The following is a 13,458-nucleotide window of genomic DNA, read 5'->3' on the forward strand; positions in this document are numbered from 1 at the left end:
TTGTTAGGGGGTTTGCGTTTCTGATCCATTGTCTCCTGTCTCAGCATCGCCAGGCACTCGAATGCTCGGCGTTCTCATAAGCATTTGAAGAGTGCCACCTTATCTCTGTGTCCACACACAAACACACACAACCTGCAGGTCCCAGACAGCTGCGCGGACTGACTGTGCACTGAGCCACCGCGCTCTGGCATAGAAAACCGCCTTCCTCATTCTCTTGTTTTTACCCAGTCCTCCTACTTCCAGCCTCATCCCTGAGTCCTTCTGGCTCGAGCAGTTCTCAAAACAGCGTCCATTGTTAGTGGGAAAGCAAAAGGCCTCCTGGAGTTTTACTTGCAGGACTCGACTCGGGCTGCCAGCTGCAGACACAAAAGGTTCTTCAGGTGTCGAACCTGAGTCACTGCTGCTTTTTCTGCTTCGTTAGGTTTTTAAGTAATTCAAGTAGCTCGTTTTGTTGTCTTTATCTGAATAACGAACTAATTCATTGGACAAGAGCTAACTATAAGCAATCAATGCATGTTTAAGAATTTTTGAAGGTCAAATTAAAATTAGATTTTTATTTTTTATTTTTCCTCAGTACTGGAAGCAACACATCAGTCAAAGGCATTAAATACGTCCAGTTCACCCCTGTTTTGAATTTCCGTCATATCCAGCTTCGTTCTAGCCGACAGCTAGAACGAAGCGAAGTTCAGGAATCTGTTTTAACCTCACGTAACATTCGGCGGTCTTCGTCTTCACTCTTCCTCTGTGAATAGGTCGGCGACACAAGGCCAAAAAGTCGAGTCGAGGAGAATGAGCCACACATCGAAGCGCTCCCGTGGGCGACAGATCCTCTGGTTCTTTTACAGTTATTGGTATTGATCAGCCGCATGAAGAAGCCGAACGGAAACGAGCTTTGATGCTCGGGTATTTTATATAGCTTCCATTACAGCCGTGGTGCCACAAAAGCAAATATTGTTTTATGCTCAATGCATCAGCTGTAAATAAATCTGATTCTGTTTCAACTATAAAAAGGTTTATATAGGTAGAAAATGGCTGAAGAAGCCTGCAGCTGCATGAGAACGTCTTCTTTTTTTTTAAGCTTCAGAACAGACTGCTATGACTCACACCACCTGCAGACACTCCCTTCCTGCTGCTGACGGGACAGTTTTAAGGCTGCAATCAGAAACAACAGAGGATGGCGATCGGTTCATTCCTCAGAGTTCTCACACCGTCTGGAAAAGTCTGGAGTAAATGGATTGCTTGATTGTTCATCCATCTGTTTGTCCATCCATCTCTATATCATCCATCCGTCCATTTGTCATTTGTTATGCATCTGTCTAGCTATTAATCTCTCTGACAGGGAGGGGACAAATGGGACAATCGACTCGTTCCCGTGGCATCTGGAACTGGGTCCTTCGACTATCAAATTATGGCCAGTGTATAATTTTCCTCCTTCAAAAGAGGCTTGCTTGTGAATAAAAATGTAGTATTAGTATTTAAGTTACAAGTAGTGATCAAGATGGTTTATCTTTGGTTAGTTCAGGCCAGTAAAATCTAAAATACTCTGTGCGCCACAGCAGAGAGAGGAAAACACAGTCTGTCCCTGCTCTGGGTCAGGCAGCTGCCACATCATTTCGACATAAACGGCACCGCGACCGTCACCTGACAAACACGCCTCAGTTCACTCCCTAAACCACTTCCCCTCGCAGTTGGTCTTCCCGCTTCTGTGTTCTCTGCTCTAACGGAGCTAACAAACTTGTTAGCACCAAGTCAGACACATCTCTGGCATCTTTTGTCTGGTGGTGAGCGGCCGTGGATGAAATTGGGATATATTGCTGCAGAACCTCGTTTGCTGCAGAACGGTTCCCGTTATGAGATTTGGAGTGCAAATATACACGTCTCACACTAGCAGTATCCTGAAATATCAACGATTTGCTTTCTGTAGGTTAAGGAAAGCCAGAAGTGCCACAATTCAATACTGCAAAAGGACCCAAATTGTTATTGATGGATATGAAAACTGCAGTACACCTGGAAATTCGTGTGGCAAATAAATCTATGCATCTTGATCTTAAAGACATGTTGAAATATTTTTTTAATTACTTTTTGATTTGTATTTTATGTAAAAGAAAAAAAAAAGAAACCACTCAGTGTAGGTTAACCAAGGTTTACTAAGTGAGACACAAGAGCAGTTTAAATTAATTCATGGTGTACTTTAGCGCAAAAAAAATAATTAAAAAAATAAATTTCTTTGTATGATTTTAATATAAGTTTCATACATTTTTTCATTTGATTCCCCAATTTAAGTAATTCAGTAAGTGCCAATGTATTGGAAAGAAAATATGTATTTTTATTAGATAAATACTTGAAATTGTATTCAAGTGATCAACTGTAACAACATATTCATGACTGGCCTTCTATGAGAAGGAATATCATCTAGAAACTGTTCTAAGAAGGAAAACTAAAAATGAAAAGTATATAGCAGAGAGGAGAGAAGATGGAGGAAGAAAAAAATGAGACAGAATGAATTGAACATTATGTCTTTAAGTAGTAAACATGAATTCCTTTTTCTACGACTCATAGAATACATCTGAGATGATATTTCCTTGAGCCCAGCCAAAGCTCTCTGCTGGCTTTTATCCCTCATCCATCCATCCATTTTTTTTTTTTTTTTTTCAGGCTAACGTTGGTAACTTGGGTAGAATTTAAGGTCAAGGGCAGCATCCGTAATTATCCGTTAGTGCATTTAAAATGAATAAGGAAAGTCTGCTCATCTGAGCTTGGAAACGTTTGAAAATCGGTCCTCAAATATGTGCAGGAACCCTGATTCCTCGACTCTGAGGAGCTCAAGTGCGCTCAGGAAATACCAGGGTATAAAGTAGCTACGACAGAAACCGAAGCCGGGCGCGTCTAAAAGTGAAACGACTCATCACGTTAGAAACACTTCGTCATCCGTCGCTTTAGAACCTATTTAGAAAATGACTGAATAATTAGCTGTTAATTTAGCTGCAACTTTATGTTGCCCCGTTCTGAATCCTCTCTCCTCTTAATGGACGCGACGCTCCATCACAGATTGACGAGTCCCAGAGAGCATAAAGGACGCCGTATCAATCCTTTCCGCAGCTAACACCAGACAGCTCTCCTTTTGCTCTGCAGCCGCCGAGCAGAACGCTTCCTCCGGCCAACAACTCGAGAGGAGACTCTCATCCTACACAACACATGGCCGCAAGAGACGGAGAGGCTTAATATGTGCGGCAGAGTCCCGCTCTGAATCACTGTCTGTTACCTCGCTGTGTGAGATGATTTCTGTGTCACGACTTTCCCTAAATTCCTCAATGATTTTAATCTCCTCAAGACGAGGAAAGCAGCTTTCGCTGGCGGAAATTGTTACACACCAGTCATGAACTGATTTGAGACCCTTGCATTGAAGATGAGAGGTGTTTGCGCAAAAATCTGCATCAGAAATCCAAATCACGATCAAACTATTTTTAATTGACAATTATTGTTCCGACAAAGAAAAGCTACATGTCATTTACTGGCCTGAATGCCATGTTCCTCGGTCTGAATTCAAGGCCATCTGTTCACTAATGTTCTCCTTAGCACACATTTGGACCACGCACTCACGCAAATGATTTGCGCCCGCAGGTCGTTCGGGTCAGGCGGTGGCCGTGCGGGCTAAGGTCTTCGGCTTCAACGTCATCTTCTACGACCCGTACCTGCAGGACGGACTGGAGCGCTCGCTGGGCGTGCAGCGCGTCTACACCCTGCAGGACCTGCTCTACCAGAGCGACTGCGTCTCCCTGCACTGCAACCTGAACGAGCACAACCACCATCTCATCAACGACTTCACCATCAAACAGGTGAAAACAGCCTAACGTGTTAAACTGGGGCGGTGCGTGGTGAATAGTTCCGTCTCAGAATCTATCCGAAATCACTCCGAAGGACGAGAACCAACCGAGAGGATCTTGTAATCAACGTAATCAAGAATTTATTTAATTAACTAAGGTGTTTACTTCTGATTAATTTCACCTAAAAGAACTGCACAAACGACAGCTCTCAAGTTATTTCTACTCTATGCTATTAATAAAGCTGTTGAGTCTTTTAGTACAAATATCCTTGTGTTTTTGTTTTGAAGGTCTCGCAGTTACACCGCATGTTCAACAAATATTGAAGAAATGCAAGAGTAACCGGCCTTTTGATTTGAAAATTTGTCAAGACAAGAAAACACCCGTCTCTCCAACTTTGATGTCTGTATTGGGTCACAGTGGCAATTCCGAAAAGAAAAGAGTTAATGTCTGAAACACAGAAAACCGTTACTTTTTTTTTTTTTTTTTTTTTTTTATTTTTTCACATTGGATTTGGTTTGTTTGGATATATTTCTTCTCATAATAAAGGAAATAATCTTTTTTTTTATAATCTTTTTGTTTACTCATGTTATCTTTGTCTGAAGTTAACATCCATATGATCTGAAACATTTATGCGTGTCAAGAAAGCAAAAAAGTAAAAAAAAAAAAAAAATACTCTCATGTCACTGCACGTTGACAGGCGTTCGAGTTTTTCTCTTGGGATAACACATCAAAACTATAAAGTCGTGGATATTTCTGAGGTAGCTGTGACTGGACTTAAAAGGTCAGACATGGATAGTAGGGGGGGGAAAAAAAACCCTCAGAGGGTAGAAGTTAAATCTGAAGTGATCAGTGCACTGCCCTGACTTGAACATAAAGCAGCGATGTCTGGTAAGTGGGCCCTGATGAGCCTGTATTTTTATCACGCTTCCAGCCTGTAGGATGTCCCGACCTAAAACAAAGCAGAGAGTGAATTGGGGTGAAGACAAAAAAGAAAAGAACCAGCTCTTTATCTGAAGCTCCACTAAAGCTGGACACAAATTCATTCCTTTGCTCTGTCAAATGCAATTAGCACCAGCCCACGGCTACAGCAAATATATTGACTGGCTGCACAGCGGGAGGCGGAGGGGACAGAGCTGCTCTCCGACTCGCCGTCTGAGGCGACATCTGCAGGGAAGCTGAGGGACTGCGTCGGCGTGCGAACGACTGCGCTTTCCTTCCCCGGCGTTCGAGTCTCCTTATTGAGATGTTCTGGATGCGTGAAGAGATAAGTAGGAGTGGGAGTAACAGCCTAACCCAGTTAAATACATATTTCTACGAAGCTCATGGCTCTCAGTTGCTTCTTTAAGTGCTGCGATGAAGCGACACTTTTTCCTCACTAATGCGTCTAAAAAAAACATGTTGGCGGTTCTTCTCAGCTGCTAAAATGGATAATAATTAAAGACTGCCTGCCAGTGTAAAGGCTTTTGTCAAGATGAAGGTATTACTCTCATCTGAGCACATTGGCTTTATTTTTCTCCCCGTCACATTTGTTGTACGACTTTTCGTTCCACAAACACCAAAACGTTGGTGGCGCTCTCTCGTCTTCCAGCTCGTCCCTGTCCCGCATCCCACATCCGCCCCCATCGTTATCTTTCAGGTCTTTAGATGCGAAACCTGAAGCACGCAGTCTGATAATCAGCTCTCGATCACGCAAATAGTCGAAAAGACAGGCGGACTCTCCGATTTTTAACAATGTTTTCTTTTGTTTTCTTTGTTTTTGTCTGTGTGTCGCAGATGCGTCAGGGCGCGTTCCTGGTCAACACAGCGCGGGGAGGCCTGGTGGACGAGAAAGCTCTGGCCCAGGCGCTGAAGGAGGGCAGGATACGGGGAGCCGCCCTGGACGTCCATGAAACTGAGCCCTTCGCGTAAGTTGCCTCAGACAGAACCGGACGTACGAAAGGAAGTTCAGCCAGTTGGGAAAGAGGCATCCGATCTTCATCTAAAAGGCTCAATCAGAGAGTTGCGGAGGAAATGCTTTGACTGACAATGTGTTGCAATTCTGAAAATTCCAGTAGAATGTGTTGTTACGACCAGTCTAGGGGGAGCCAGGCCGCAACATGAAGGATCCATCCTCCTCTGATCTCAGCAACCGACACACACAAAATTGATCAGTTGATAATTATTTATTTTAAAAAGATGTATTTGATAAAGATGTTCCCACTGGAGTACTTGACTTCAGAGTGAGCTATCGCCGAAAACAACAAACAAAAGGAAACTACCTAAATAGTAGCAGAAACTTACCTAATCGAAAGCAAATAAACCAAAGGACAAAAACTTACCTTCCTAACTAAGAAAAACATGAGAAAACTGAGGAAACATAAACGGCAGCTCACTCCTACATTCCAGAACTCAAACACAGACGAACAAAGAAAAGGGGTGTGGCCGGTGGAGATAGGTGGAGATAGCCGCTTCAGCAGCTTTTATGTCTGTCACCTCCGGAAAGCAGCCAATAGGACATCTCCGTCGTCTTCTTTGAACCAATCAGGGACGGGCACCTGCACACTCAACATTTAATAATTGACTTTACGCCGTCAGTCGTAACACCCCCTTTCCCAAGAATTAAACACACCCCCAAGTGTTTAATTCAAATGAGAAAACTAAAAAATTCTAGACAAAGCATCAGCTAGTACATTATCCTTACCCTTTTTGTAGTTAATCTGCAAGTTAAAGTCTTGCAGAAGCAAAGACCAGCGCATCAGTCGGTGGTTGGAGTTGCGCATTTGAGACACAAAAACCAGCGGGTTATGATCAGTAAATACTTGTACAGGTTGCGCACTAGAACCAAGATAAACTTCGAAGTTCTGTAATGCAAGTAATAAAGCAAGAGCTTCTTTTTCAATTGTGCTGTAATAAAGCTGATGCCTGTTAAACTTTTTTGAAAAGTAGCAGACAGGATGATCTATGCCTTGCTCATCTTCTTGCAGAAGAACAGCTCCAACGCCAGACAAACTTGCATCAACTTCGAGTTTAAAAGGACGTTCGAAATTTGGCGCAGCCAGCACTGGTGCACTGCACAACAATGCCTTAGCAGACTCAAACGCAACCTGACAAGATGAAGACCAGACAAAACTTTTCAAGGGACTAACAAGTTCAGTGAGCGGACTAACTACAGCTGAAAAGTTTTTACAAAACCCGCGATAGAAACCACACATTCCCAAAAATCGACGCAAATCTTTTTTTGTTTGTGGGACAGGAAAATCAATTATTGCCTGCACTTTAGCAGCAATAGGACGCACTTGTCCTTGCCCAACCTGTTTTCCTAAGTAAGTTATAGTGGCTTTACCAAACTCGCATTTCGAAAGATTTAACGTGAGGGAAGCATCACGAAAACGACTGAACACTTCTGAAAGAGTTTCCAGATGTTCTGACCAAGTAGCAGAATAAATGACTACATCATCCAAATATGCTTCACAATTTTTCACTCCAAATAATACCTTTTGCATCAAACGTTGGAATGTAGCAGGTGCATTACGCAACCCGAAAGGCATAACGGTATATTGCAGGAAATAATCGGGAGTTACAAAAGCAGAAATTTCAGAAGCCCTAGATGTTAATGGAACTTGCCAATAACCTTTTAACAGGTCCAATTTGGTAACAAATTTAGCGGAGCCAACACGATCAATGCAGTCCTCCATTCTCGGAAGCGGAAAAGAATCGGCTTTGGTGACAGCATTGACCTTTCTGTAATCGGTGCAAAACCGAGATGTTTTATCTGGTTTCGGGACCAGAATACAGGGCGAACTCCACGCGCTGTTACTGGGCACTGCTAAACCATGTTCAACCAGGTAAGCCACTTCCTGTTGCATTAAAACACGCTTCGTTGGATTTATTCTATAAGCATGTTGTTTGATTGGTTTCTCAACCTCCACATCAATGTCATGGAAAAGCACGGATGTTTGCTGTGGATGATCTGAAAAAAGCAATACATTAGTTTCAATCAGATCAATAACATCTTTTCGAGCAGGTTGTGACAAATGAGATAGAAAGGATTCCAGGTTTCCCAACGTTTCTGAGTTCCTCAAACGAGCCATAGGCATGCAACCGCTGTTCTCTCTCAAATCGTCATCTGCCAGCTGATATAGTGGGGTTGCAGAGCAAACAGAAATAGGGGCTACAGAAAAGTTTTTATCGACCACGCCTTCTCTGGAAACATAACGTTTAAGCATGTTAATATGACAAACCCTCATTTTTCGTTTTCGATCAGGAGTCTTAATGACATAGTTCGTCTCATTTANAACAAAGTATATTATCTTATAATGTAAGTATATTAGCTCTAGTTTCTTTGAGGACTGAATGACAGAGTTCATATTTATCTCACACACATTTTACATAACTTGGCGACATCCTCTGCTATAACCTCCTGCTGGGGTCCCAGCAAAGTGCTTCAAAAGAATTCAGCATGTTCTTTATATTCATATTTGTCACAAATATTTAGCAGAATAGCTGCTGGAGCATAAGAAGAATTTTGTTAAAAATGTGATGTCTGGTCGTGGGAAGAATGATCATTGAATAGAAAGACCAAGGCCACTTTCCCTGTCTCTGGGAGAAGATGTGTTGTTGTGAACTATAAGAAGAAGACTACAGTCTACAGGGGGCTCTGCAGTCTCTGAGCTCTCGTTCTGCATGTGCCTAGAGAATAGAAACAAGATATGTTTCCATTCAGGCCATCCAACAAATGAGTCCCGAGTCCTGGTTGCCACTTAAAGGGCTTGTTGAAAGAACCAGTATCATTACTGACACTACATGGGTATTCACACTGAAAGGCCAGCCATCTAATGGAGACTGGAAAGTTTTCTGAGGTCCAAGTGGGACAGAACTGGACATAAGCTGGCAGACTGAAGTTGGGTATTACTTTGTCTTTTTTTACAATCTGTAGGTGGAAACCAGTCTCTTTGAAAACATAATTCACACCATACATGTGGATCCACATGTTATTTTTCATTAACTTAAAAATTACTGTTTGTGATATGCCAAAACTCAGGATTACTTAAAAAATGTATATTTTGTTAAATTTGTCACACAAGCAAGTCGCCATTTTTTCACCTGCTGGATTGATGTTAGGTCCATTCTGGAATCTACAGCGTAAACACAGAAAGACTAACTTTACCTGAGTTGTTGGTTGTCATATTGCTTTGACTGGTGTAATTTTAGATGATAGCTCACTGTGTTATTATTGGCTGTAATAAAATTAATAAATAAATAAAACAGGTGAGTCTGGATTGCTTCCCACATGAAAATGAAAAAAACAAAAAACTGAAAAGTGCAGTGGGAGAGAGCTGGAACACAACACAACTTCCAAATGGCCTATTTGTGCCCCAAACATTTCTCTCCAGAAGATTTTAAGTCATTTGTATGACCAAAAACATGAGGGGTGAAACACTTTTTAACATTTTGTGAAACAAATATGTATATATATGCCTTGAAGTAAAAACATGTTTTTGGATTTAGTTTGGCCAAAAAAGAAAGAACAGAAAATGTGGAATATTGTCTGTGATACTGTTAGGGAGCTATTTAAAAATATACATCACAATAACATTTTTTGGCAACATCACCCATCACTAGTGTGTCCCAAGCCTAACTCTCGCTTAGAAAATAAAGATAACATGTTACAGGGGGCAGCTCATTCTTCTGTTCACAGCTAAGCACATTGAAGGATGGTTTGAGAAAGCAGGAAAGGAAGTGGCATTCTATTACTGATGTAGAATTTAACTTTTTCAAGACAGACCATTAACATGTCTGTCTGATAGATGATGAGCACCATGGCTGAATTAGGAATGTATCTCATGTAACTGTTTACATCCATCACTCCCATGATGTGTAATGAGTTATCACTGTAGTGATTTGAGTTCTCTGTGTTTATTTTTGGTTCTGTTTCTGTGAGTCTCTGTGCCATCCTGTCTTGATTGTTTCCAGTTGTCTCTCATTCTGTGATTACCCCCTGTGTATTTAATGTCACCCATTGTCTCGTCTCTTGTTGGATCCTTGTCTACCCTGCCGTAAGTCATATGTTGTGTTGCCTTTGTGGACATTTTGTCATTAGTCATCACAGTAGAACTGTCTTTGTCCTGGGTCGGTGTTACGACCAGTCTAGGGGTGGCCAGGTTGCAACATGAAGGATCCATCCTCCTCTGATCTCAACAACTGACACACACGAAGTTGAACTGTTGATAATTATTTATTTTAAAAAGATGTATTTTTTTTGATAAAGATGTTACAAATGGAGTATTTGGCTTCAGAGTGAGCTATAGCCGAAAACAACAAACAAAAGGAAACTACCTAAATAGCAACAGAAACTTACCTAATCGAAAGTAAATAAACCAAAGGACAAAAACTTACCTTCCTAGCTAAGAAAAACATGAGAAAACTGAGGAAACATAAACAGCAGCTCACTCCTACACTCCAGAACTCTGACAACAGGTGAACAAAAGAAATAGGTGTGACCGGTGGAGGTGAATAGAGGATGGATCACAGGAAGTCCGCTTCAGCAGTTTTTATGTCCGTCACCTCCGGAAGGCAGCCAATTGAATCTCTCCGTCATTTTCTTGGAACCAATCAGGGACGGGCACCTGTACACTCATGTTTATAATTAACTTGACCCGTCAGTCGTAACACCCCCTTTCTCAAGAATTAAACACACACCCCAAAGTGTTTAATTCAAATGAGAACACTAAAAAATTCTAGACAAAGCATGAGCTAGTACATTATCCTTACCTTTTTATAGTTAATCTGCAAGTTAAAGTCTTGCAGAAGCAGAGACCAGCGCATCAGTCGATGGTTGGAATTGCGCGTTTGGGAGACAAAAACCAGCGGGTTATGATCAGTAAATACTTGTACAGGTTGCGCACTAAAACCGAGATAAACTTCGAAGTTCTGTAATGCAAGTAATAAAGCGAGAGCTTCTTTTTCAATTGTGCTGTAATAAAGCTGATGTCTGTTAAACTTTTTTGAAAAGTAGCAGACAGGATGATCTATGCCTTGCTCATCTTCTTGCAGAAGAACAGCTCCGGCGCCAGCCAAACTTGCATCAACTTCAAGTTTAAAGGGATGCTCAAAATTTGGCGCAGTCAGCACTGGTGCACTGCACAACAATGCTTTGGCTGACTCGAATGCAACCTGACAAGATGAAGACCAAACAAAATTTTTCAAAGGACTAACAAGTTCAGGGAGTGGACCAACTACAGCTGAAAAGTTTTTACAAAACCCACGATAGAAACCACGCATTCCCAAAAATCGACGCAAATCTTTCTTTGTTTGTGGGACAGGAAAATCAATCATTGCCTGCACTTTAGCAGCAATAGGACGCACTTGTCCTTGACCCACCTGTTTTCCTAAATAGGTGATAGTGGCTTTACCAAACTCGCATTTCGAAAGGTTTAATGTGAGAGAAGCATCACGAAAACGACTGAACACTTCTGAAAGAATTTCCAGATGTTCTGACCAAGTAGCACAATAAATGACTACATCATCCAAATATGCTTCACAATTTTTCACTCCGAATAATGCCTTTTGCATGAAACGTTGGAATGAAGCGGGTGCATTACGCAACCTGAAAGGCATAACTGTATATTGCAGGAAATAATCAGGAGTTACAAAAGCAGAAATTTCAGAAGCCCTAGGTATTAACGAGACTTGCCATTAGCCTTAGATCTAATTTCGTGACAAATTTAGCAGAGCCAACACGATCAATGCAGTCCTCCATTCTCGGAAGTGGGAAAGAATCGGACTTGGTGACAGCATTAACCTTTCTGTAATCGGTGCAAAACCGAGATGCATTATCTGGTTTCGGGACCAGAATACAGGGTGAACTCCACGCACTGTTACTGGGCACTGCTAAACCATGTTCAACCAGGTGAGCCACTTCCTGTTGCATTAAAACACGCTTCGTTGGATTTATTCGATAAGCATGTTGTTTTATTGGCTTCTCAACCTCCACATCAATATCATGGAAAAACAAAGATGTTTGCTGTGGCTGATCTGAGAAAAGCAATACATTAGTTTCAATCAGATCAATAATATCTTTTCGGGCAGGTTGTGACAAATGCGATAGGAAACATTCCAGATTTCCCAACACTTCCGAGTTCCTCAAATGAGCCATAGGCATGCAACCGCTGTTCTCCCTCAAATCGTCATCTGCCAGATGATATAGTGGTGTTGCAGAGCAAACAGAAATGGGGGCTACAGAAGAGTTTTTATCTACAACGCCTTCTCTGGAAACATAACGTTTAAGCATATTAATATGACAAACCCTCATTTTTTGTTTTCAATCGGGAGTCTTAATCACATAGTTCGTCTCATTTATTTTTCTGTCCACTTCATATGGTCCAGAAAATTGTGCATGAAGACTAGATCCACCTATAGGAAGTAACACCAAAACCTTTTGACCTGGAATAAAATTTCTGCTCACAGATTTTTTATCATAACGAGCTTTCATTTTACTCTGAGCCTTAGCCAGGTTTTCTTGGGCCAACTGACATGCATGAAAGAGACGCTCTCTAAAACTGCTAACATAATCCAGAACATTATGCTCAGTTTGATGTGACTTCGACAACCATTTCTCTTTAACGAGTTTGAGTGGATCGCGAACAGTATGTCCGAATACCAAAGCTGCCGGACTGAATCCAAGGGATTCCTGAATGGTTTCTCTAACTGCAAATTGCAGAAGTGGAAGACCCTCATCCCAACTTTTACCAGAGTCAAGGCAGTATTTGCGCAACATAGTTTTCAGGGTTTGATGAAATCTCTCGAGCGCACCCTGGGACTCTGGGTGATAAGGGCTAGAGGTTTGATGTTTAATTTTCAATTCATTCATAACCTGCGCAAACACTTTTGACATAAAATTTGTCCCTTGATCTGTTTGAACAACTTTAGGTAAACCAAAAGTTGAAAAGAATTTTGTGAGGGCTCTCACAATGTTCTTCGCCTTTAACGTGCGTAATGGAATTGCCTCCGGAAAACGAGTGGCAGCACACATTATAGTTAAGATGTACTGATACCCCGACTTGGTTTTTGGCAAAGGGCCGACACAGTCCAATAAAACTCGTTCAAACGGTTCGCCTAGAACTGGAATGGGATGAAGCGGCGCTGGAGAAATTGGTTTATTTGGCTTTCCCACCAATTGGCATGTGTGACATGATCTACAATAATTCACTACGTCAGACTTTAAACCAGGCCAGAAAAAATTCCGTAACACCCGGTGATAAGTTTTTTTAACACCACAATGTCCAGCCAAGTTGGCATCATGTGCGAGACTCAAAATCTGAAGTCTGTAATCTTGTGGCACAACCACCTGATTTATTCGATGCAGATCACCTGAATCTGGGGACCAAGATCTCATCAGAACACCGTTTTCAACAAAATAGGTCACCTGGGCTTTAGATCCACTCTTTTCTACAACAGAAAAGCAAGAAATCAATGACGGATCATTCTGCTGCGCTTTGATCAATATCTCCCTGGTAATATTTAAACTCAAAGTTATGTCTGCAGGAATAAGTTCAGAAACGTCACATTTTGACACGTTTACAGAGTCATTCGCATCAAAACCATTTTCATCAAGTGTAGCCATAAATGACCCAGACAAATCTACGATTTCCCCCAT

General features: G+C 41.6%; 1 protein-coding gene across 5 annotated transcripts in view; it reads left to right on the forward strand.

Annotated features, from left to right (window-relative positions):
* Positions 1 to 13,458, forward strand: part of ctbp2a (C-terminal binding protein 2a) — a 114,608-nt gene that overhangs the window by 82,912 nt on the left and 18,238 nt on the right. For all 5 annotated transcript variants that reach the window (XM_015045070.1, XM_015045068.1, XM_015045069.1 and 2 more), the window contains exons 5-6: positions 3,622 to 3,836; positions 5,598 to 5,728. In XM_015045070.1, coding sequence (XP_014900556.1) covers positions 3,622 to 3,836; positions 5,598 to 5,728 — 346 coding nt within the window. The remainder of the gene's footprint in view (positions 1 to 3,621; positions 3,837 to 5,597; positions 5,729 to 13,458) is intronic.

The sequence above is a fragment of the Poecilia latipinna genome, unplaced genomic scaffold (genome assembly GCF_001443285.1).
Source record: "Poecilia latipinna isolate Pla-1442-1.1 unplaced genomic scaffold, P_latipinna-1.0 Scaffold706, whole genome shotgun sequence".
In the NCBI taxonomy this organism is placed as follows: Eukaryota; Metazoa; Chordata; class Actinopteri; order Cyprinodontiformes; family Poeciliidae; genus Poecilia; species Poecilia latipinna.